At 37.0% G+C, this 24,734-nt stretch overlaps 1 protein-coding gene across 1 annotated transcript; it reads right to left on the minus strand.

Moving 5' to 3' along the window:
- Positions 1-3,470: 3,470 nt before the first annotated feature.
- LOC103972414 (phytyl ester synthase 1, chloroplastic) lies at positions 3,471-22,692 on the minus strand. The gene is made up of 13 exons (XM_018820623.2): positions 22,247-22,692; positions 22,044-22,095; positions 21,738-21,793; positions 19,685-19,843; positions 19,483-19,587; positions 16,284-16,390; positions 13,587-13,708; positions 12,944-13,052; positions 12,398-12,528; positions 11,942-12,311; positions 10,292-10,405; positions 4,196-4,281; positions 3,471-4,062 (listed from the first exon to the last, which is right to left on the minus strand). The coding sequence occupies exons 1-13, from the start codon at positions 22,614-22,616 to the stop codon at positions 3,765-3,767; spliced, it is 2,079 nt and encodes a 692-aa protein (XP_018676168.2). The 5' UTR covers positions 22,617-22,692; the 3' UTR covers positions 3,471-3,764.
- Between the last annotated feature and the right edge of the window lie 2,042 nt (positions 22,693-24,734).

The raw sequence follows: 24,734 nt of genomic DNA on the forward strand, positions 1-24,734 counted from the left end.
AAGACCCACATGAATAATGATTTATACAATATCCTCATCCTGAGTAGTAAAAAATGATTGACAAGTTCCACATGAATCATTTTCAAACTTCAACTACAAAATGCCAAATTCTTATACTTTCCTTTATTTAAAGCATGCAACTAAAGCATGGAAAAACATTTCACAATCAAAACTCAAAATGGAGAGAGAGTCAAACCTTTGGATATATTGTCTTCTCTTTTTCTTCTAACATACGACTATTTGTTGCTTGTGTGGAGGGACATAGTGACATTTAGCCAATTCATAGAAGTTGACCAACAGAAGATTCCTTCATAAAAGAGAGGACAATGAGAAGCCATTAATTCTGCACACCGCAAGCAGCAGTGAGGTCCCAACAACCCATCATTTTCTTCTCTGCCTTCCTCTTCTCCCTTCTTCCCTCCACCACAATGAGGTGTTGCTACTGCCTGGGATCATCTCATAATGGGGTGATGCCGTCACACTCCTTTTGGTTCTGGTCATTGCATTGATGATTATAGCCATCTGCTACAGTTCACCGCCATCACATGCCATCTTAGTGTATCGCTGCTGAATAATGACTTTCTTCACTGCCCATTTCCAACAAGAACTGTTTGTTTGTATCTGAACTCCGTTTTCCTCCCTTCCATTCCTCTGCTTTGTTGTTGTAAAGACTTGTACCTGAGATCACTGTATCTGCATAACTTCATGTTAGCAATGCTATGCCTTTGTAAAACACGATATTCTTACATCAAAAAAGTTTCAACACAGATGAGGAACAGCATAATCACATGATTTCCTGCAGAACGTAAGCAAATTATGAGTGCAGAACAAATTACCTGAGCTGACAATCATACCAGTCTGTTGATCTGAGAAAAGACGAGCTTCACTCTGGAGCAAATTTTGTACAAAACCATCTAAGCTTTCTGACACAAGCATTAGGAATTTAACATTCTGCAAACAAGCATTTTCAAACTGCATATCAGTGCAATGATTGCACCAAGAAAACAAAGCAAGAATCCAAATGTATTACATGATGACTTGGAAGACATGCTGAGGCAATCAAAGTTGGCCTACTGCTACAGATCAGCTGTGTATGCTGATTTCAATAGAATTAGATTGAAGAAAAGATTCCAAGGTTACGATGTGCCACATTAGCTTTAAGGAAAAAATGGGATAGACCAACAAGAGTGTTGTAAGTATATTCTTTTCTTTAGAAACAAGTGCATTTGGAGATAACAACAAAAGAAAGTGCATAGAGAACCAGAAAACAATCAAATTAAAAGGAAAACCTTCTGAGGAAGAGCCACAATTAGGTATGAACAGTTTTTTAACTCACAAAAGCACTAATTAACTTTCTCAAATTTACCTGCATAATGAAGCCAACATAACTTGATTGCTGCAACCAGCAACCAGTTAGCTACTGATGAGAATTTTGACCCAGTCACTTAAAGTTCCAGGCTTCTTAGCAGTCATCAGATAAGAAACAAAGTGCACCCAAACATAGCTCAAGAGGCTTTGAATTCAATTTCCAAAAGCATGATAAAAAGAAAAATCTAGAAAAGCGTTGGCTAAATGGTGAGAAATTCCGACCAAGAGACTTCCTACCTAATATTTGGCATCTTTGCTCATTAAGAATCTAAGTGTTGAGTAGTTAAGAAACAATATATACAAAAAGTTTATCTTTTTGAGATGAATATGTAGAGTTACTAAGAAAGATAGAAAAAGAAATACTTTTATTTGTGAACAACTAGGTATTACCTCGATAGAGGACAAGATGAGAAAAAATCGTTTAAGATGATATGAGCATATGCTTAGGAGACCTCCGAATGTAATAGTCAGAAGATGTGAAATGATTAATGTTAATGATATGAGGAGATGTGGAGGAAAACCTAAAAAGACTTTAATAGAAACTATAAATAAATATTTAAGTACTCTGAAGTCTAAACTTAACTAAATATATAACTTTTTACATGTCTAAATGACGATAAGAGATACATATGGCCAACCCCACATAGTTGGGGCTTACAGTTTTATTGTTGTTGTTGCTCATTAAGGATCTATAAACAAAATTTTCTAGACATATTTGTATAATGAATTTTATTGTGGTATATTCAAACTCAAACTTTTACTTTCTTAATCATCACATTCACAATCAGTATCAGGCTGATCAAACGTTTGGAGGTATTGATCAATAATATGTCCAATGTCATGATCATCATCTATTTAAATCTATTCATATGGTTGTTCAGACTTCAGAGCACTACTCAGTAGCAAAAGGTAGTAATATAATTGTGCTGGTCCTATAAAAAGTTATGCCTCATTAAATTACATCAGGTACCATCCAGATAAAAAATAAATGCCAGTTTAGATCAGGTTATATATTTGATTATTTTCTCCAAAGATTGTCTTTAACTTTGCTATGCACAGAGTTTGGGCTTTCACCATTTTTTATTTTCAGTTTGTACTGGTGTTCCATAAGTTCAACTAGTTAGACTGGATGCTATTCAAATTTTAAAGGATGCCCTGGTAGAGTTTGTAAACAGCAACATGAGATTGCAATTAAGGGAGAAAAATTAAACATTCAGTAATTCTTGGGTCATATATGTACTCACAAGCAAGAGAGTTAAAGTTTCCTATTTGCTGAATGTCCATGCACCAGTCTTCAATCTATTTTCCTAACTAATATGTGAAGACTGACTATCCAATATAAATACAGAAATCTAAACACTAATGAAACTAGCTGTAACTAGAGCAAACTGCAAATCTCAAGTATTTTTTGAGTTCATAGCAATTATAGTTTGGCAGGTCCATGAAAAGCAAATTTTAATGTAATTACTTAAACAACTATAATCATTAATGATCCATTATAGTTTATGATATTATCTGGCAAACTAAAATTACATGAAAAGATATATCAGAACCTTCTACATGCATAAGATGGAACTGAGATGCTCTAAAATTAGACCCTATCAATTTGAAAATCTACTTTCTAAGCAATTCCTTCTAAAACCTTGGAAAAGTTGTAGTGATAGGAGGGAGGTCTGTCAAGTGGTTTATAAAATATAACAATAACCAATATATATGGCAACTTGTCAAATAGGAACATAAAGGCCTCACTTGGCATCAACCAGCATAATAAAAAAATTGAGTTGAGAAGTTTCTATTCTGTATCAGCAGTCTTGGGTGAAACATATCTATATGTAAGACGAGGATGTGAACTTATGTACTGCAAGACAGAAATTATCTGCTGATCATTCCCAATATCAATAGTTAACTGTTGTTCATTCAAATCACTGGCCCTCCAAATTTGGTTCAGACAATTGTCATTTATTACTTAATATCCCCACACTGCCTGTTGGGACTAATGAGAAACTGTTGTAATGCAATTACTGATTGAAACTCTGAATTGTCACTATATTAATGCTTCAGTTAGCTATCAGAAGCAGTCACCAGCAGTGGAATCACCAAAATTTACTCAAAATAATAAAATGTATCATAATAGTTGTAGCCAAAATAGTGACATCTCTAGGACAGACTTTTATCATTGAAATATAGCAAATCAATTCTCAAAACCTTCAGTTTTATGAAGGCAGAAAAATTAGCTTTATTATCAAACTTCTCCTATAATTGATCAAAACCTTCAAATTTTTTAACATGGTCGATGCTTCTTGATTTACACAGTTTGCAACCCTGTAACCTATGCAGTTGAAGATCTGAGTAAAAATGTCTCTGTATTGCATATTGGTTTAGGAAAGTCATCTTTATCATGGATCAAATGTGGGGACTTTAGCGGAATAACCCCAAGAAGCTTGATAGAGAGTCCGCTGTATGATGTTCCTGTATGGATCTTCCTCCCTTTTTCTCTTCAAGTATGAGATTATGCGCTCAATCTCTGACTTGATCTGCAGATATAGAACATTTGCATTCTTTCTATGCTTCAGAATGTCCATTCCTCGTGTTTCAATTGGTTTTCCGAATAGATAATATAAACGACCAGGTAATTTTGGAAGAAGTCCAGGAAAATACAATTGCTGGTTTGAAATCTCGTCATCAACACCAACCCTACAAGCATAAGTAACCCCTCGAGCATGAAACTCTCTATTATATAAGCAGCCACATCTATAGGCTATGTTTCACGAGAATAAGACTATATACAAAATGTAAACATTCTCATTATGTGAATTAGAAAATGTACCTTATCTTCCCAACATCTTGATTCATTTCTTCTATCCGCTCTTTGATGAATGGAATGTTCTTCTGATCATCATAATCAAGAACCAACTACCAAGTGCAATACGCAAGTCATTATTTAACCAGCACATGAAGAACCATGATAACAATACAAAAATCGGAATGTTTGCAAGGCATACAAAGGCAAAAGAGGGAAAATTGCCAAACGAAAATAGCAAAGAGTAGTCTGGAGAGAATCCCAATAAAGAAAACTAGATTAAGAATGGTTGCTGATATGAAATGTTGAAAATGTTGAACCCCCTATCCAAAAATAGCACATATTTTCCACAATAACATATGAAAACCACTATATCATAATCAAAACTTGAAGGAGGTTTCTAGAATTACTAGGAAATTTTAAAGATAATTCTAGTAAGTTAATAGCCAACAGAACATTAGTTAGCCAATAACCATTTTGCTTAAGCAAGGCCATCATACCTTGTGAAGCAACACAAGACGAAGGTAGGCAAATTACTTCCTCTGTCATAGGAAAAAGTCAAGAGTGTTAACAGAAAGAAATTAGATGCTACAATGGCCAGAAGATTATTGGGCCAATTTATTTTTTCTATTGATCAAACTCATGAAGCAGTTTTTATGACCATGGTTCCAAATACCACCCAAACCGATATATACAAGCCCAGACTAATTGGTCTAAGGCTGAATTGCCTATGTGAGCCAAGGTTTTCAAACACTATGGTCTAGTTAGTAGATCACCGCTTGGTAACCTACATAAACCGAATAGTAAGCCTGGTCTAGAATTATTATTATTTGTTTAATTTAGGGTTAGAGTTTAATAGTGTTATCAAAGGCTAGGCACTAAAAGACATCAAGTTTCGAAATGCCTAAGGCCCCAAGTGCTCGCGTGAATGAAGAAACGTGCTCCCCAATATAAAAATTATAAATTATAATTAAGGAGAAAGATAATCATTAAAATAAAATTCATAAAAAATATATAATTAGGGAGAGCTAAGAGAGGAGAGGAGGTACTACCATTATGGCCTACGAGAGGGAAGGCACCACCATGCTAGGAGAATGTCGATCTTCACTTGCCAACTGGCTTGCACACAAGAGGGTTGCTCAATCTTCCATCAGCCAACTTCCATGCAATGGGGTCGAATGCCTAGAGTTTTCCAATGTGAGGTGGTAACTTATTTACAACGTTTAACCCATTCAATTGAATTGGGTTCAACTCAGGTTGCGACCAGGTTCGAGCGTATGATTGATGCGCCCAACACCCAAGCTCAGTAGCAAACTTAGAATTGCCCTCCTCGGTTGGATCAAAGGTGCTCGGGCCTTGCCTCACCTCATCTGGGCACCTAGGCGAGCACTTAATGATATTTATAGTCTTGAATGCCCCTCTCTCAATTGGAAAGAAAATTTTGCCTTGCATCCTACTACTCATGGCACTTGTTGTCGCCAGCCCATCTGCCCATCACCACCAACTCATCCAATACTTTTCTTCCCTTGCCTCTTCCTTATCCTCTTCCTCCTATTCAAGTCTCCTTCTCCTCCTTTTTGTTTTATCCTTCTCCTTCCCCTCCTCCTCGTTCCTCGGTGCTGGTCAATATGCCAGCGTATCAATACATATTGGACCCACAACAGTTCTACTAGGGACCGGAATGGGTTCAGCAATCCATTGATCTAAGGTTGTAACCAGTTAATCTATTATCTCACATGAAAAGTGAAGCTCAAAGGCAGTTCTCCATGATCTCAAAGTCTAAGATGTTTTTATGCTGCTCAGGATTAATGGTAAGAGATCTCAGTGATAGATAAGTGACCTCACTGGTATATGCTCATCAGGACTAAGAAGCCAGAAAGATAATTGATATACATATTCATACATCAACTAAATTCAAAGATTCTATGAGATTAAGTAACAACAAACATAGGGGGAAGAATCATACAAATGCATATTTTAAGTAGGCTAGTAGTCACCTATCATGAATGAAAAAATAATTGGAAGATGGAACTATGATCTTCAGCACAAGGATGGTGAACTGAATAAATAAATATTTAAATACAGGATACCATGTCACTATTTCTTAAACTTTGGTGCAAATTGTAATTAGGTCAATAATGACTAAACCAATTTGAATCATGATTAAGTCACAATGAAAATTTTCTGCCATATTGATGGAAAAACTCATCTGGTTGCATGATGGACATGACTTGCCAACCTGACAGAACAATTTGTCCAACTCGCCCTTTATATTGCAGAACTGATGTAAAGGCATATTTAACCTGACTTGTTTTAATTTGCCAACCGTTATAGCCTTATAGGCATGTAAGACAACTTTTTCTGTTTACATTTATATTGTGCAACAAGATCAGCCTTTAGTCAAGATAAATGACAAGCTTATTACAAGAACTGATTGAAGCATTAATTCAAATTTAAGAGATATGACTAATCAATATAATAAAGTGCTTCTATGAATCTCTATCCTCAGAAATAGAATTAATAGCTTTTCTAGGATCTAATGTTGCTAGAAAGAATGGGTGAGTGCTCTGTGCCATGCTTATTGTACTATGCTGACCCATATATGCTGATGAACATAGGTCGCAATTATTTTGCTGTCATTGTTATATCAAGAGGCATGATAATTCTTGGCTAAAATAAAGACTATATTTTATCTTTTTCTTTGCTCAACTTTATAAAAACTTGTTCTAAATTCCTAAGCATATTAGGACCCTGACATCCTCACCTGCAAGCCAAATGGACTAATAGGCTTGACATATGAACTCAAGTCGAAGACCTATAGACCTTGTACCAGTGATTTCAATAGGCGCTCGGGCGCTCGCCTAGGCGCTCGGGCGAGGCGAGGCGAGGCGAGGCCCGAGCGCCTCGCTTCATGTCCAAGCGCCTCGCTTCAACGAGGCGCCGCCTAGGTGCTCGCCCGAGCCCAAGCGTCGGGCGCTTCGGGCGAGCGCCCGGGTTAAACCAGGCGACCGAACCAGTGTTTTACGTCTGGTTCGGTCTCCGGTGCTTTAGTTGGTTCAATCGAACCAACTAAATCACCGATAGGCTCCCTCTCACGATTTTCCCGACTTCCCTAACCCTAACACTCGCGATTTTATCGTCGAGATTTCTTCTCCGTTGTCGTTGCTCTTTGCTACCGCTGCCGCTGCCATTGTCGCTACTCGCTGCTGCCACAATCGTCGCTCATCGCTGTTGTCGTAGCTCGCCGCTCGCCGCTCGCTGCTCGCAGCTCCCGCACCCTCTCCCACTCCCGCTATCGCTCGCCGCTCCCGCTCCCACTACTGCTGTCGTTGCCTTAGCAGCCTCGGTCTTCTCACACTCTTCTCACTATACTGTTAACAGCATATTAACAGTATACTGCTAACTGTATACTAATAATAGTATTTTTATTTATTAGATTAATAATATATTATTTTGATTTTAATACTATTAATTTTTATTTATTTAAAATTATTGTTATGTTTCAGAATAAATGACAAGTGTACAGAGCAACTCAATAGATTTGATGTAAAATTTTATTGTTTTAATTTTTGAGACTTTTTATTAATATGACATTGTGATTTTGTACTCGATTTTCTTAATTTAATAACATATTTTTTATTTAAATAATTATATTAATTATATAATATATTTTTATATTTTAACGCCTCGCTTCGCTCGGGCGAGCGCCTAGCGCCTCGGACGTTTTTGGACCTTGGCACCTTTTGGCGCCTAGCGCTTTTTAAATCACTGCCTTGTACAGAGTGGCATACATAATACCCAGCATTTTGGGCAATCCAGTGACTCAATAGATGCACTTAAAATCAGCCAGATAGTTCATACCAACCAGTATTTAGTAGTCCACACATGAACAAGGACACCATCATGTACTTAGCTAGGATTGCTAAGTCATATGACACTCGTGTGACAATTGCTCACAACTCACAAGGGTCAACCTAGATCTTAACCTTGTATAGTCCAAGAAGGACCTATACAGAAAATGGAAAAAATTAAAATTAAAATGATGAATGCAAGGTAAGATCTTTCCATCACCCAAAAAACATGAGAAAACTGAGACCACAAGTAATATAAAGACACTAGATTTTATACGCACACAAAGGGCTTCAAAGGTAGACATAGGCCCAATGTTCAATTAGCACTTTCATCAAATAGAAAACAAGCTCACGAAAGGTGTTGTGTCACCTCTCAAACATATAATCAAGGTCTCATCTCCTGGTATGTTACACAGGGTTCTTCTCAAACATATAATCAGGGCCTCATGTGGAGGCATTTTTTAGGGATTTTGGCTGGTTTCGGCATCATGTGACGACTGCTCAGCTTGCTCCATATTCAAGATTTACAAGCTATAAACCAAAGCAAAATGGGATTGCCAAGACTAATGCAAACCTGTACAAGCTGCCTAATGCATAAACAAACCAAAATACACTGGCAATACATGAATAAGGGTTATCGTTATTGCATGAGCACCTGCACTGCATGACTGCGGCTGTGGTGTAGTGGAGCTGCAGCAACACCCCATGACAACAGAGACCAACTCTATTGTCTTTTTTTTAATCCCCACTCTTAGGGTTTTCATAATCTATTCTCATCTGTCACAAATGTGTGACTTCTTGCGAACCGCCCACCTCAATGTAGGCCTGCCACACATCATTGTCAGATTGATACATCTTTTTGCTCCTCCCCCATCTCCTTCACCACCTCCTCTTCTCCTACATCTCCTCCTTGTTCTTCTTCCCTCTTCCTTCCCTACCCCAAAAACAACAATATGGCACCGTAATGCATGCCAACATAACATGTGTTGGTACACTGGCATGGACTAGACTCATACCAGTTCAATCGGAGATGGGTATGGGTCTGATACACAATTGCATTCCTTGATATGCAAGAGGAACCTGCACAGCTATACCATAAGGCACTTTCTTTATATAAAGTATGGATTCTTGGTTTAAAAATTCCACATAAAAGAGCAGCTCAGTGCATGAAGCAACACCTCTGTGTGTCTGAGCATGAATTTAGAATCCCAAATATTGTACACTAAATACATACAATTATAAGAAAGTCTAGTTTCATTACTAGTCATACCAAGACTGTCAGACAAGTTTTTCATTTGACTTGGTAATCAAAAAGCATGATAGGAAGATAACTTAGCTGCTAAAACCTTTAAAATGCCTCTTGCGGTTTTCTATCATGGAAAAACCAATTCCCTCAAGTAAATAGAAAAGATCTTGTTAGCCAAGTCTGTTATTCATATCATTACTCTTGCTTTTAGTTCTTTTTATTGTTTGTAAAGATTCATAAATGTGAAAAAGGTAGAAAAGAAATAAAAACAGCCAAAATTTTTTGATTAAAAGCCTAAAAGGAAAGGTCACAACTTAAAGTTTGAACGCTTCCTCTTCTCAATAAAAATATAGTAGACAGCTAACATCATATTATTTCCCATGTTCTGTGATATGAAGTTATGGACATCCCTTTCTATTCTCCATCTACCATGCTATAGTCCATCTCAAGAGTAGGAAGTGATGGTCCTTAATGAACATTATAGACTTTAGTAGACCCTCAAAGCGGAAAAGATCATGCAGTCAACAAACAACAAAAAGCAAAATGTCCCAATTATTGGAGACCCTGGATTTTTTTCCAACCATTTAACCACAAAAAAGTTGGAACCAAGTTTTGTCATTGTTGGTTTCAGAATCTTTCCCTTGATGAACCACTAAATTGCCTGACCTGGTAAACATACTCCGTGTAATGAAGCTATAGAAATGAAGCACTCACATCCTTTTCTTGGTGGGGACAAGCACTCTCATAAAGTTTATTGTTTATGAGGAAGTCAGTAATCTCATATTGGTTATTTGTACAGTCATCTCAATGTCTTCTGTTAATCTATAGCAGGAAAATCAGTCAATATGAAGCAGGCAATTCAGACCAGCATAACCATTTGCTCCATATTACATTTAAAAGAAGCAGCACCTCACATATGCATAATTAAGATGACAAAAGTGACAAAGATTACGATATTAAAGAAGATAATAGCCTACACATAATTAATAAACTAGTTTTGCTGAAACAACAAAGTCAACAGGTTACCTCCACTATGTCATCCTCTCCAACAACCCCAAATGGCACAATTGTGGCCCCAAAGCGAGCAGCCATTCTAACAAATTCAGGATTCTTTGGCCAAAATAACTTATGTTCTTCACCCTGTAGGCATCCATGCATCAACTCAAATGTTAATGAAAATTATCAGCCAATGGTAGCATCCATTGAGAGTATAAATGTTAGAATTCAGAAGTATATTCTAATAGAACTTTTTTTTTTATAGTAGACTACAAGAATGTTGTAACTTGTAAGTACTTGAAGCCCCATTGGTGTCTGCTGTTCTTTCTTAGGCTACTGTAAAATAAAACTTAGTTAAAAGGTTGTAGGATGGAAATACTGTTTAGGACTCTAATCATGATGTATTAAGCAGGGTACTCATTGATGAATCCTCATCAAGAAGACAAAAAGATAATTCACACGGTTGGGCATATTTAACTGTAAATGGTAGTTAGAGTGGGAACTCACTACCAAAGTTCGTCATACTGTAGCATACCGCTGAGTATGGGCGGTACACACCGGTTTGATACAAAAACAGTATGGGTGGTAGATAATGGTACGTCAATATGCCCCACCACACCATGTGTCATTACATCTGTACGGACAAGTAAGATGAACCATGCTCACTACAAGTTCTAATAGTGGTAGGAACTAGAAAGTGAGGCGAAGTAATACTATACTTTCTCATAATTGTTTCGTTTGATTGGCATTTAGTGATAATTAAAAGTAGCTCTCTTTTATTACAACTAAAAGTGGCTTTGAATTTCTAGAAAAGGAATTTGAATTTAAAATTTTATTCACTTACCAAAGCACTAAAATCAACTGCCTCTTTTTCTCCATTTGGAAGTTGAGCTTCTCAATTCCTCAATCAATTTTTTTGGACCAAAGACAAGTGTCACACTTCCTCACTTTCAAGTCCTGGTTTCTTGGAACCACACATGCCTTTGGAGGCACAATTCAACCAATGTATTAACATCAGTAATTTTCATTCTCTCTCCATAGGAAGGCCAAGTAACAAGTTTTGACTGGTTAAAATGTTGTATTGAGTTCTAACAATCAAAAGTTAAGCTGATGTGCTATAGATGACTTGCTCCAACAAGCAAGAGGTATTATTATATCTTATAATGCAACAAGCCTTGATGTCTCATATACTCTTGTAGACCATGTATTCCTGCAAAAAAGGGAAAAGCTCTTTCTAATGGGGTATGAACTGTATCAACACTTCTCTGCTTCCCTCTCCCCCATCTCCACCTTTCTCTTCCTTGTCTCCCACTCTCCATCACCTCTCTCCCATTGCTGCTTGTACTTTAGGCATGTATGCAGCGTGGTGAGCTTGTTCGGCAAACTTGTGGCTGGAAGCAGTTCAGTTATTAATATATTATTACTGACATGTCTTGAATATCTCAACCTAATTGTATGGCTTCACTTCATTTAGATCCCATAAATTCACTCACTTAGAAATCCAGATGTGAATGAAAATGATAAAGAACCTCTATGGACCATCAACATAACATGAATTACCATAAAACAAGCAAGTTTGTCTCCATGTTTAAGTGAATTAGAACTTTTAGTGTAAATAGAAAGCTCGCATGATGAATAGGATTCTTTAAAAACAGGTAAAATAAATTTTAGTGTAGCCACCTTACGATGCAAGGCCTCACGAGCACCTCCTGGATAAAGGAGTACAAATGATCCTCTTGAAAACAGCCTATACATGTTCGAAGGAGTCGCAGGCAATGCACCATAGATGCTCATGGTATCAATGGTAGAAATCTCTTTCCGTGAGGTTTCAGTTGCTTTCGAGAACAAAACTGGGTGTCCCATGCCACGTATGATAACTTTTTTCTCCCTCAAAAACTCTTCATAAATGGGACGAAGTTCGAGCCCAATCAGCATATGGTTACCCACTAATAATACAGGACCTTTATCAGGAACCCCAGCAAGATTCCTCACAACCCTTCCATCTTTCAGGGTAGAGAAGATGACTGGACTTGTTGCAACTTTAAACCACCTGTAGTTATTAAGTGTTAGATGTGATTCAGTAAGAAATGTTGATCATCAAACATGATTTGTAAAATAGAATTACAGACAAGTTACCTATCACTTTGATGAATTGTTTTGAAATCACTGACAGATGGAGGAAGGTAATCTGTTACATTATCATGTCGTCTTGACCGACGGTATGTGATAGTGCCTTTAAGTATAGTCAACAGATTAATGCCATCTTCCTGAAAAAGTATGAAAAGTGAGTATTTAGTGTTTCCTATCCAGCCAATTGGTTAGGCTCTGGTATTTTAATTACCAACTATTTCACAATTCAAAAAGAAAGGCTGCTCTACTATAAACAAAGACAGTAGTTCTAACATCTAAGGTTTTATTCAGCTTTCATGTTCAAGTATAAACTGGTTTTTAATAGAAACAATGAAAATTTAGCACATCACAGAGCTAAATTTTTTCAATAAACCCAGAACTTGTTGTCTAGCATTGATTTTTTACCACCCAAGTGCATTGGGCACAAAGCCCTCAATGAAACCAGAAACACAATGCAATCACAAATTCACAAACAAAAGTAAGCTATAAAGAAACAGAATGTTCAAGGATTAGAGAACATAGGTTGTCCCTTGACCAGTAATGGCAACTTACCAGTAGTAAGGTATGACCACTGTCCTTGAAATATCTAACTTTGCAATTCTTTAGTGAAGCCCAAAGTCGGTCTGCTTCATCTCCACTTGGTAGCAGGTTATCCTTGCCGCTAATACATTTTTCACAGCTACAAGTTATATATCTACATTCTGAATCGAACCAGTAGTCATACTGGACAGCAAACAGGAAGTAATACACAAAAGAATCAAGATATGGAAAGCTTCTTTGTACATGTATACATGTTGGATAGCTTCTTTGAAGTATCTAAATATGTTAGTCTTAAAAGTTTATTTCCAAAAATACCCTGAAAGCAAATCAAATGTGTATATATTGAAGGTCCATAAGTCAACCAAAAAGCAACGCATCAAACCTAATTTTTCTCTTGAAAAGTTGGTAAAGTTGGCAGCATTTTTACATGTCTCCAAGATATATGAATTATGCAAATATGCAAGAATAGACACAACAAGAGAAAGTAAAAATTTTGTGACCTAACACGATCCTCAATGCATCTCCTATTTAAATAAAATATCAAACTAGAAAAAAGAGTATGTCAAGAAACTGCAAAAAATAAGTAAAAGAATTCATCCTTTGCATATACACTAATAATCATGCCATAGATTCACACTTATATGGTGAAAAGTACCTAGAAAGAACTAGTACTTCAGCCTTTACAGCATGCAGCCGAGAATTCACATAAGCAGCACCTGATTTTAGCAGATTGAGTTTCCACAGAAGAGTGTCCCGGGGTATGATATCTGCCAAATCCTGTTATATTGTATAAATCATGTATCATGGTATAAACAATCTTTGCCATTAACCCTCTGTGGGGTCCAGACTTTGATGATACACCTATAATTACTATTCACTGAAGGTCATCAATTCTTATGATATACAAGAGAGGGCAAGAGTAAAAGGACAAGCATGTAGCATTATAAGATAAAATGCATGTCAAATATACTTCCCTTAATAGCTAAACAGTACATCTAGTATATCTGGAAAACTTTTCTCTATAGCCTTAAGAAAGAATGTTCATACATAACTTTATTAATCCAACAAATAAAACATTTTGGAAAACAGGGTTTTCTAAAGTTTACAGAAAAAAGAAGAATTTACAATTAACACAATTCATTATGCAGTAATTCAAATCACTTAAAAGTTAAAACAATTAATCAAAACAGCAAATCAAATTGGAAATTTGAAAAAATAAATAGTTACGCACTAATCTTGTCTGATCTATCCAGCTATAAACTACTAAATATTCTAAACATTATTCATTGATTTCATTCTATCTTATATATGTTAGATAATCCTAGAAGGCTAGAACCTAAAAGACTGTTTTCGTGGTTCAACTGCACAAAATAATAGAGGCACGCACTTGAAATGAAAGTTTAGATTTCAAAAAATCATGAGATTGCTATTTCATTTTGCACTTTCCTTGTAACATACAGTCAATAAAAGATATTTCTGATAACACTGGATTCTAATTCAATAATAAAACAGCTGGAAGTCAATCTGTTAGATCTGGTGTCCATTATTCAAACAGGCATCCACCTGACCCATACTTGGTATGACCAAAAGAGAAAGTTAACAATTAAAATATTGATCAGCTGGCTTAAAGATATTTGAGATTAATTTTCTAAAATGAATTAATATCGACTACAGAATTTAGGGTGCTCTTTTTGTAAGCTTAAGAAGTTAATTCATTTGTGGTCCATACCTATTTTTGTTAAAAAAGCATGACTAGAAAAAAGCACCCATATACAGGTGCACGAACACAAAAGATAACAGACCAGTCAACTCTTAAAGATAACAAAGCTAGCTCAGGATTTGGTCCCAGCCACTCAACAACAAATCAAGGTAATTTGTCGTGTTTGAGTTTTTTTATTTCCCTGATTCAAAATATACATATGTAAGAAAGAAATTGAATGCAATGTCCATCTAAAGCTGATCACTGTAGATGATAGAGTAACTGACAGATGCTTACCTTTTCAGTTAATGAAAGATTTGGGCTTAAGCCTTGATGCAATAATAGCCCTGTGTCTTATAAAAATGAGGGGCTTGTTTACTTTTCTTAATGATGATGAAAAATCATTAGATAACAGGTTCATAACCTTGACATAGTAATAGTGCTGTATCTTATGAATAGGGCTGACTAAGCTGATTTGTTCTTCTCAATGATGATGAAATTATGCATGCCCCTTATCCCAAATAGTCAGAAACAAAATCTTGCTGTTGAATAATGAGCTAATGTGATAGTTTCTTGGTTATTGATTACATTTGCACACATGTGAGGTGTGGTAGTGTGACACCATAAGCTCCAGTCAATCCTGTCCCAAGCCTGTTGGATCAGCCAAAACTGACCTGCATCTGACCAATATAAATGAACCATCAGGTACATGGACTGGGTTGGAGTTGAGATTTTGTGGAACACTAGTGGTCAAGTTGACTTCTGCCAAGCCCTATTGGAAAATTGAGTTGTCAATAGGACCCAGTTTTGAGCTCAAATTGAATTTGGTGTATCTTCTCAGTTTAACAGGCTGGACATAGGCTAATTTAAAAAGATGAGCTTGGTCACTGTTCAGTTACTTTGCCTTGACTCGATGGCCCAAGTCAATGCATCACTTTTTGATGAAGGGTCACTACATGTCAATACATCAGTTGTTTCCCTGGTAGTCATTGTTGAGTGTCCGATTTGAGACTTCAGCTGCCATGAGGACATAAAAGGGCACGTCCAAGTTTGGAGGATCCGCATTTATTACTATAAGAGATTGAAGCATGGAAAACCTTCCCATTCTTCTCTCTCGAGCACATGCCACACATAGAAGCTGATGCAGCTATAGAAAGAAGATACTTAGCAGAAACTTCCCAGAAAAAAGATGCCAAACAGAATTAGTCATTAAGTGAGAGTGTAGCAATGGATCAACAAAACCTACACAAGAATTTAAAAGCAGTAGAGCTACAGGTAAAAATATGTGTTGACAAATCAAGACTGGCAGAAAGGATCTCATTAGTGAACATGCTAAGTTCAACTGCCCTCCTGAAACAAAGTGCATATGAACGCAATAACGTAGACCTTGTAAGACTTCAAATTCAGAAATGAGATTTTCTTTAAAGCCTACGCATGAAGAAGAAATAGCACTTATTGAAAAACAAAGCATTGTGTAATTGCACTGGATTGTCCTTAAACCTTTTGCATGGCAGGAACCCATCACAATGCATTGTCCTTCTATAATTGCATTAATAAAGCATTGTGTAAAACACAGTGATTACTGATATCCTTCCATAAATTCTGAACTAGATAGAGGTAGCAAATAGATGAGAATTAATTGAGTAGTCTTACCGAAAGCAAAGGCAATAATGAAGTGAGACTGTTTGACAATTCTTCAAATGTTTGCAGTATAGGAAGGTTATCTTCCACACTCGCCATTGCCATTTTTACAGGATCACCTAGTGCCAATGAGCCAAAACAGTTAGTGGAATACTGCTTCCAAAGAGAATAAGGCAACTAGTACCAAGGTTTGCTGTACCGCCTTAGTCAATATGATATGGGTGGTATGTACCAATCCGGCTCACCACTGAGACATGGCTCACCCAAGTCCCTGTTGGCACCCCCCAGAATTCCATGTGTTGGTACACCTATACAAACAGGTATGTACCGTACTGACAAATCTCCAAGACGGGTCCGGTAACCGAAAAGACGAACCCTGATTAGTACAATAAGAAAACATGCAAGCATCTTTTATGACGTCCAAATTTTGTTGAAAGGAATGATACAACAAGAAGATCTGCATCCCTGCTTATGGCATCAGCCACATATGGACCCTTTTCCAATTCTATCGGATGTCTCCAAAGAGACAAATGGACCCTTTTCTATGATGGAACTCTATCAAAGAGTACAATGTCACTGTTCAAACAAAGGACCAATACGTTATTTAAATCTTCCTCTACCATTTCTCACATTACATCTCAGCTAACTTACCTCAGTCATATTTGAAGGCAAGAATTGATGCTCTGGCCAAAAATTCTCATTCAATGAAAGAACAAGTTCCATAACTGGGGTATTGGACTGGTTTATGTTTAAGTTATACTGGCTGATTTGGATCCATGTCTAATTCAGACCAAATTGATTTATTCTTGCCTCGGATTCCACTTGCCCCTATTCTTTTCAGGTTCAGGTTCAGACTAGTGAAAAGAAAAGAGAATATCACAGGAGAGAAGTTTTCAACTGCCTCCATCACTTCTTTTTCTACTTTTGTGTTCAGTTCCATTGCCACATTGCCACATGCCTTAGTATTGACATAATTCACATGTTGTGCATGATTTGGATCCAAGTCTAATTCTGACCAAATTAATTTATACTTGCCTCTAGGACTCCACTTGCCCCTATTCTTTTCAGGTTCAGGTTCAGACTCTAGTGAAAAGGAAAGAGAATATCACAGGAGAGAAGCTTTCAACCAAGGTTTGAAATTTCGTACCGTACCGGAGTTTCGATGATCTCTCGGTACGGTACGGTACGGTATACCGCTCGGTATACCGAGCGGTATACCGAGTGATATATGTATATATATATATAATATATATTTTTTTTTTATTGGCCGACGTCGCATCGCCTCGGCGACGTCGCCTTTTCCTTCCCCACACGGGGCGACGTCGCCGAGGCGACGTTTATTTAAATTATATATATATATATATATATATAGCGACGTCGCCGAAAAAGGCGACGTCATGTCGCCTCGGCAACGTCGCCGAGAAAGGCGCTGCGTCGCCTCGGCGACGTCGCCGAGAAAGGAGACGTCGTGTCGCCTCGGTGACATCGCCGAGGCGACGCGACATCGCCTCGATTTTATTTAAATTATTAATATATATTTATATATATTTATATATATATATATATATTATTTTATTATTATTATTCGTTCTGCCCGGTAACAGGCGGTCCGCATACCGATATCCCATCGGACCGGTACGTACCGCTCGTACCGGGCGGTACGGGTCGGTATGGCAAACCTTGCTTTCAACTACCTCCATCACTTCTTTTTCTTCTATGTGTTCAGTTCCATTGGCACATTGCCACATGCCTTAGTATTGACATAACTCACATAATGTGCATGATATCCACGCAACCAAATGAAATTATTGGTGTAGGCATCACCGGAACCCTAGTTAATGAATCTGCTTTGACAAGTCCAAAACCATTTTATATGTATTTTGCAAGGTTTATCCTGGTTATATGTATACATCCATCTCAATATTCTCATCTGAGTGATACCTTCTCTTTTAGTGTGTTATTTCTTAAATACCCAATATAAAGGATCACTACTCACTTCCTATGGAACTAAAGGGCACATCACAATTGCACTAGATTCCAAAAGCTTCTGGATGAAATATTAGCAATTTTCATTCTTTAATGTGCAAATATGTAGCAAAGCCTCTTGGATGAACTGAATTCTGTATTATGAAAAAACATTACTCATCATTCCTATATTTTTCATCTTTTTACCAATCCTTAAGATTGCTAGAGCTCTTTGGCACTTCCACAAGTGTGCCTGACTTGAATCCACCCAACACCACCCAAACCTTTGCGTGATACCTCCAAAAGTTAAATTTTAATGTGAATGGAACTCAACAACCACATTCAATCTCGTGAGATCCTAGTAAGAAAAGGATGGTTGGTTGTCCATCTTTAGATCATATCATTTCCCAATCGCCTAGCCACAGATGTGCAGGGATGTATCATGCCTCGTTTCAAAGCTCCACCATTTGTCAACGTGCTTTTGATGTTTTATGGCCGCATGGAGAATTTATTTTATTTCCTGAATGGTAACTTAGCTAAGATAGCTATGTTGGTTGTTTGTCATATGTATATCAGTAACATATCGTACCAGATCCTCTTTTGCTTCTCTAAACATTTCTCACTTTATATTCAACAAACGGTAATCTCAAGATCCTATCAATCACAAAAAAATCATAAATTGGACTAGGACAGCTGGTGGAATGACTTGATCAAGAATACTCGGTTGATGACCATATCAGCACGCTACTTGCATAATTTTCTGATGTTGAATTAGAAGAAAAACATATCACAAAGTAGGGTTTTGAATACCGGTCCGTATCTCGGTACGATACGTACCGGTATATACCATTGGTACGCTAGGGTGTACCATCGGTATGCCTCGATAATGATCGAAATCCAGGGCGGTACCGGTCGGTATGCCTCGATACCAGTCAAAACACTGGTACTGCCCGGTAGAGGATGGTCCGTGTACCAATATGCTCTCGGACCGGTACGTACCGCTCATACCGAGCGGTACACATCGAAATTGAGAACCCTATCACAAAGTACTCATGTCATCTAATCTGATATTATATGCACCATACTATCATAGCTTAGTTACTAAATTTGCAGAAGCTACTTCACTCAACTCCATAGCATCTCATTCCTTTGACCGAAGTTTAACAAAGATCACGCCTGATCAGAAAGTGTAAATCTATTATCTATTATACGAAGTAAAAAACGAGAATGTGATAAAGACACAAACCCATGATAAAGCTAAGAAGGTAAGGAACAGTAACATGAAGGTTGCTAGGTAGAGCCTCCAGGATAGGGATTAAAGGCTGCACTTGAGATTTGCCAAATGATGTTGCTGAAGGAAATGATACGTACATCAGTAACAACTTAGATAATCAAGAATTATTTTAAAAAATTTTGCAAGGACACCAAATAGCATTTGTGCTACAAACCTGGATTGACTAACACTAATACTAAGTCAATGTTAGGATTGCGAGCTGCAACAGCAAGAGCTAAGCATCCACCAAAGGAATCTCCAACAAGATATATAGGCTTATCCGGAGACATAGCATGCTCATTCTTCACTGAGTTCTCCACAAACTTTACAAGTCCTTAGTGCAAAAATACGATCCATTAGGATTAGGAAGACTTGTGCTTTTTAACAGTTTAGCATATACAAAACACCCCACAATCCACCAAAAGAAAAATAAACCACCCACAAAAACAAAAGACGAAAGAGAAAGTAATATGAAACAGTCTTCCACAATCAAGCATCATCTATAAGACAAACAAGTTAACAAGATGCAAACAGAAGCACTTTAAAAATCAGTGGAGGCAGGATGAATGTCACTTTGACTAGTAGTCAGAGAAAAGCTAAGAATTCATTTTTTTATCAAGCCGAGGCTGCACAAAAAGGATAACATTAAGAAGTTTCATATGCTAAAATATGTTCATGCCAGGGCATCAATAGATGATACAGCCAGGCAATGAAGGAGTTTGAAAAAAACAACAATTGACAACAAGACATTGCTTGACTCATTCATACGCACCACTAGGAACAGAAAGAACAACAAGCCATAATGTACTAACAATCTGGGGTTAGTTACATGAATCTTTTTTTTCAAAATTTGGTGTAAATCCATGATCACAAGATCCGACCAAGTAATATACAGTCTGTCAACTGTATATTGCAACGTCCTTCTTCTATGCCTGGGATTGAACAAAAAAAAACACATGCACAGGCATAGTTTAGTTGATTACCACAAAATGAAACATTCTAACATGATCCTTATGCTGTACTTTTAAATGGGAGTAGAAAAAACTTTCTTGGTCAATGACACATACCCCATTACGTACTACCATAATAATAAGTTGATGGACCCTATATTACAACCACAAAAGAATAAATAACAAATATAGGGAAATTAATAATGCCAATTCAACACTCAACTTACTAAAAACAACTCAAAAAGGGTTACTAAATCTATTTTGATACCCCAACTTCAAGGATGAATTCAAAGTACCAAGTGATAGTTTTGCTTATCTGCCTTAAAATTGGATAGTTTTGCTTGCATATATAAAACGAAGCTCAGGAAACATTTCTTTATCACTCACTCCATCTCAAATACAAAGGGATCATCATGTAACCAAGATGAGCTTGGTCCCCAAGGGCACTTCACAATTGTGAGAGCCACCAAAAGCATAATGATCCATTCAGAATAAATATATTTGAAAAACTATGGTGCATGGCCTCTCTCATTGAGGGTTTTATCACCACATACATAATTCTTATGAACTCTAAGCGGCCCATCCATGATCACCTATTTGATCTGTATCAAAAATCCACCATTGCAGTAATGATTAAAAGGGGTTTTCCTAAGGTGGCTAGCTACTAAGTCTCTATGCATCTTTAATCATTATAGGTGTCCGACTTGTTCAATAGGTGTGGTAATTATTCTTAGAGGTGACTTTTGTGGCTTTATGTTAAAAGAGCAACAAATTACTACTGAAGAAGGATCGTTTTCCTTAAAATGTAGATCCTATTTGTCCAAGGTAAGCAAGCATGTCTATATAAGCTTTTGTCTTAGTCGATACCACATAAGGACAGACATTTCTTACAAACACTCCCTAATTGTTTTTAATCTTTTCTTATAAATCACAAAAAAAGTTGTCATTTAAATGAAAACCAGATAAATTATTGTATCCACTATAAGAAATAAAAAATGCTGATGCACAACAAATTCTTTTTAGATAGCTGTAGAAGTAAATTCATCAGATTTTCTTGTAAATCTACTCTAGCTTACAAGACTAATTGAATCAAAAATAGAAAGAAAAAAATTATCTGGCATAATACATTACATTGATTCCAAGAAATATTACATTGCAATTTATCCCATAATCTAGCAATAGATACATCCATAGAGAAACAGTGAAAACATTTGTAGCAGAAGGAATTGCCAAATAGAAGGAAGTGCTCAAACACACAGATTAAAGAATGATCCAAACCTTCGAATGGTGTTCTATCATTTATCGGGATGTGCAAGCACCTTACTTCGAAAACCCTGTAGATCAGAAAAAATGGAAAGAATACCGATCATAAACATAATCAGAAATTGGGAACAAAAATTCACTGGATAAAAAAAAAAACAAAAGTTGTTAAAATCAGGTAATGCAACAATGGCGAAGGTTATTCAACAAAAGACAAATAATAAAGATTTGTAAAATCTTGCGAAGACTTAGTTCCCAATTTCTTGCAGAACTCAACGAGCTAAATTCATAAATCCACTCATTCATACTGCGTAAGCATCTTACTTTCCAAGAGATTTGTGATGCAAAACCAACCCCATTCCAACGCCATCGGTACCTGCACAAAAAGAGTCGGGTCAGAAACGTATCCTAGTAGATATGAATCAATCGCCAATCTCGTAGAGATTGTACAAGTTCATGAACGAAATAATACTTCCGTTCAAAAAACAAACAGAAAAATAAGATCGAGAACCAGAATTAAAGATCACCAGGCAAGAAGAGCAGCAAAGGCGAGTCCCTTATCGGCGCTCCGCATTCGACAGGGCAGAACCAGCGAGGAGGGCCACCGTCGGGCTTATCGATCGCCTTGGCGGCGTCGAAGTAGTCCTTGACGCTGACGGCCCCGAACCCATCATCATAAAGCACGTCCAATCCTCCATTCTCGGCACCGGACACCTTCTTCACCTGTTCAGAGTGACCGAACGACCGCCGAGCCCGGTCCGACTCCAAGCGAGGCGCATCCCTCGCCCGACTCTCGCTTACCGCCGCAAGCCGAAGCCTCGGTCTGGGAGGGCGAGGCCGACACGGCGAGAATGGCAGGGAAGGGAGCGCGGGGAACGGGGACGAAGACAAGGACATGTATGAAGGACGAGGCGACGAGAATACGGGCGAGACGGAAGATGGAAGCGATCCAAAAATGAAAGTTGGCAAAGATGGCCACGATTCGTCAAACTATAAATTAAGCCGGTCAATTTACCGACCGTTATAATTACCAAAAGGTTTAGAAAGAAAGACTAAAAAAAAGCCCCAAACATAATAATAAATCAATTTGTATTTTTTTTTTTCACTTAAATATCCATCCAACCTTTATATAAGGATATTTTTTTTCCTTTAGGAACGATAAAATATATATTAATATCTTAAATCTCAAAATTATATTATAAAATTTAAACCCTCAAAATCGAGTGTCACTTTATTATTATTATTATATATTAAAAATATTATTTTTTTATAAAAAATAAATAACAAAGACGAAATTGAAGCTCAGAACGTTACGATAAACTATCAAACTCTTTATCATCGACTAAAATAGTCGGCGCCTTGGAAGTCCATCTACTATAGTTTTACAAAAATTATCAAGTTATTTATATATATATATAATATGAATTGTTTATACTTGGATGGTGTTCAAAAAGAAAAATGAGGACAAATTAGAAGGATGAAAAGTTGGGATTCCAATAGCTTGTAGCATGGTTTTCTCATCCCAACTACTCGTTTCAAAGCCCCACAAGTCATCGTCGTATTTAGCAGCATGGTTTCTTCTTGATCTTTGTGATTGGATTATGTGGCTGTGGATCGTTAGATGAGGAGAGGTGCACCAAAGCAAGCCTTACCTTCTACTTCGGGAGGAGGTTGACACAGACACACGGCGTCGTAGCGTGAACGAAACGTCTCGAGAACGAAGACCTCATGAAGAAGAAGATAGCAAGAGGGAGGCGACTACTGTGTTCAGATTCTTTGATGCTTGCTTGCTTACAGTTCCAATTGTGAGCAGGTGTGGATCAAAAAGAAAAGGAAATTATTATTATTATTATTATTATTATTATTATTATTATTATTATTATTATTATTATTACAGTTCCAATTGTGAGCAGGTGTGGATCAAAAATACTTTCATCATAAAAATATTTTATGATGAAAGTATTTTTTTCTTTCTTTTGATTCTTTGATTAAAAACAAACCATTCGAAGGATAAAATTACTTTTAAAAATGAAAATATTTAGAAATTAAGGGTTAGTTTATCAATAAAAATGTTTTGTATATTAATATATCTCAATATTAGTTGTGATCTGAAACATCACACTGAAAACCTCCTAAGATTTAGACACCCAAAGTCCTCGATTCGACACCCAGAAAGCTGAATCAAAAGACACTACAGTTGAGATCTTATCATCATCTTGATACTGTACAACAACTGTGAATGCACTCACTCTTCTGGTGGCACACTGAGTCGAGAAGCTGTTTGCAGACTCCACTGCTGTGTCTCTCGTCGGTGCAGCTTCCGTTGTCACTCACTTCCGTTGCCAACCTTTTCTTATCGTATGGGGGAGAACACAAACAGATCATATCATTCTATGAACCTTCAAACACACGATTACTGTAAAACCCATGCACGAGTGAGGTGAGACGGTGCAAAGATGCATTCCGATCGAAATTAGCAATGGAGTGATGCATGGACGATAGATAGCTTGCACGTACAAGAAAGATTGCTGCAATTAATTGAGAGGAGAGGGGAAGGGGGTAGGAAGGTGGAAACATCAACGTCGCTGTTTCTTGTGGAGAGCTTCGCTACGAGATTGCATTTTCCGTGGGCAAGAACAAGTGTGATTTCCATGTCTGAAACCGAAGATCGATCCACAAAAAGTATTCGATTGCTAACGAGCAAAATCCGAAAAAAATTATTTCGATCAATCGACTCAATGGCAACACTGTCCTAACATAATTAAGGTATAGAATAATTTATCTATTTTATTTTATTAAATCTGATATTCAAAATATTTTAAAAAAAATTCATCATCATCTTATATGTCAATTTAAATTATCATCGATATATAATATATTATCATGATATGACATAATAAGATAACTGACTAATTTATTTATTTACGAATCAATTTGATGAGATAATCGATCCGTTAATTTACTGAGCTTATGTCTAATTTAACAAAAGTACTAGAAAAAAATATCGTTGACGTC

This window comes from Musa acuminata, chromosome BXJ3-11 (genome assembly GCF_036884655.1).
Source record: "Musa acuminata AAA Group cultivar baxijiao chromosome BXJ3-11, Cavendish_Baxijiao_AAA, whole genome shotgun sequence".
NCBI classification, from domain to species: Eukaryota; Viridiplantae; Streptophyta; class Magnoliopsida; order Zingiberales; family Musaceae; genus Musa; species Musa acuminata.

Excerpts from the sequence above, each read along its gene's own strand:
- LOC103972414 (XM_018820623.2), bottom strand. The coding sequence starts at position 22,616 with ATGTCCTTGTCTTCGTCCCCGTTCCCCGCGCTCCCTTCCCTGCCATTC. Across the intron at positions 16,391-19,482 it reads CCTTCTTAGCTTTATCATGG|GTGATCCTGTAAAAATGGCA; the intron begins GTTTGTGTCTTT and ends CATTGGCACTAG. Across the intron at positions 4,063-4,195 it reads CAAGATGTTGGGAAGATAAG|GGTTGGTGTTGATGACGAGA; the intron begins GTACATTTTCTA and ends TTATGCTTGTAG.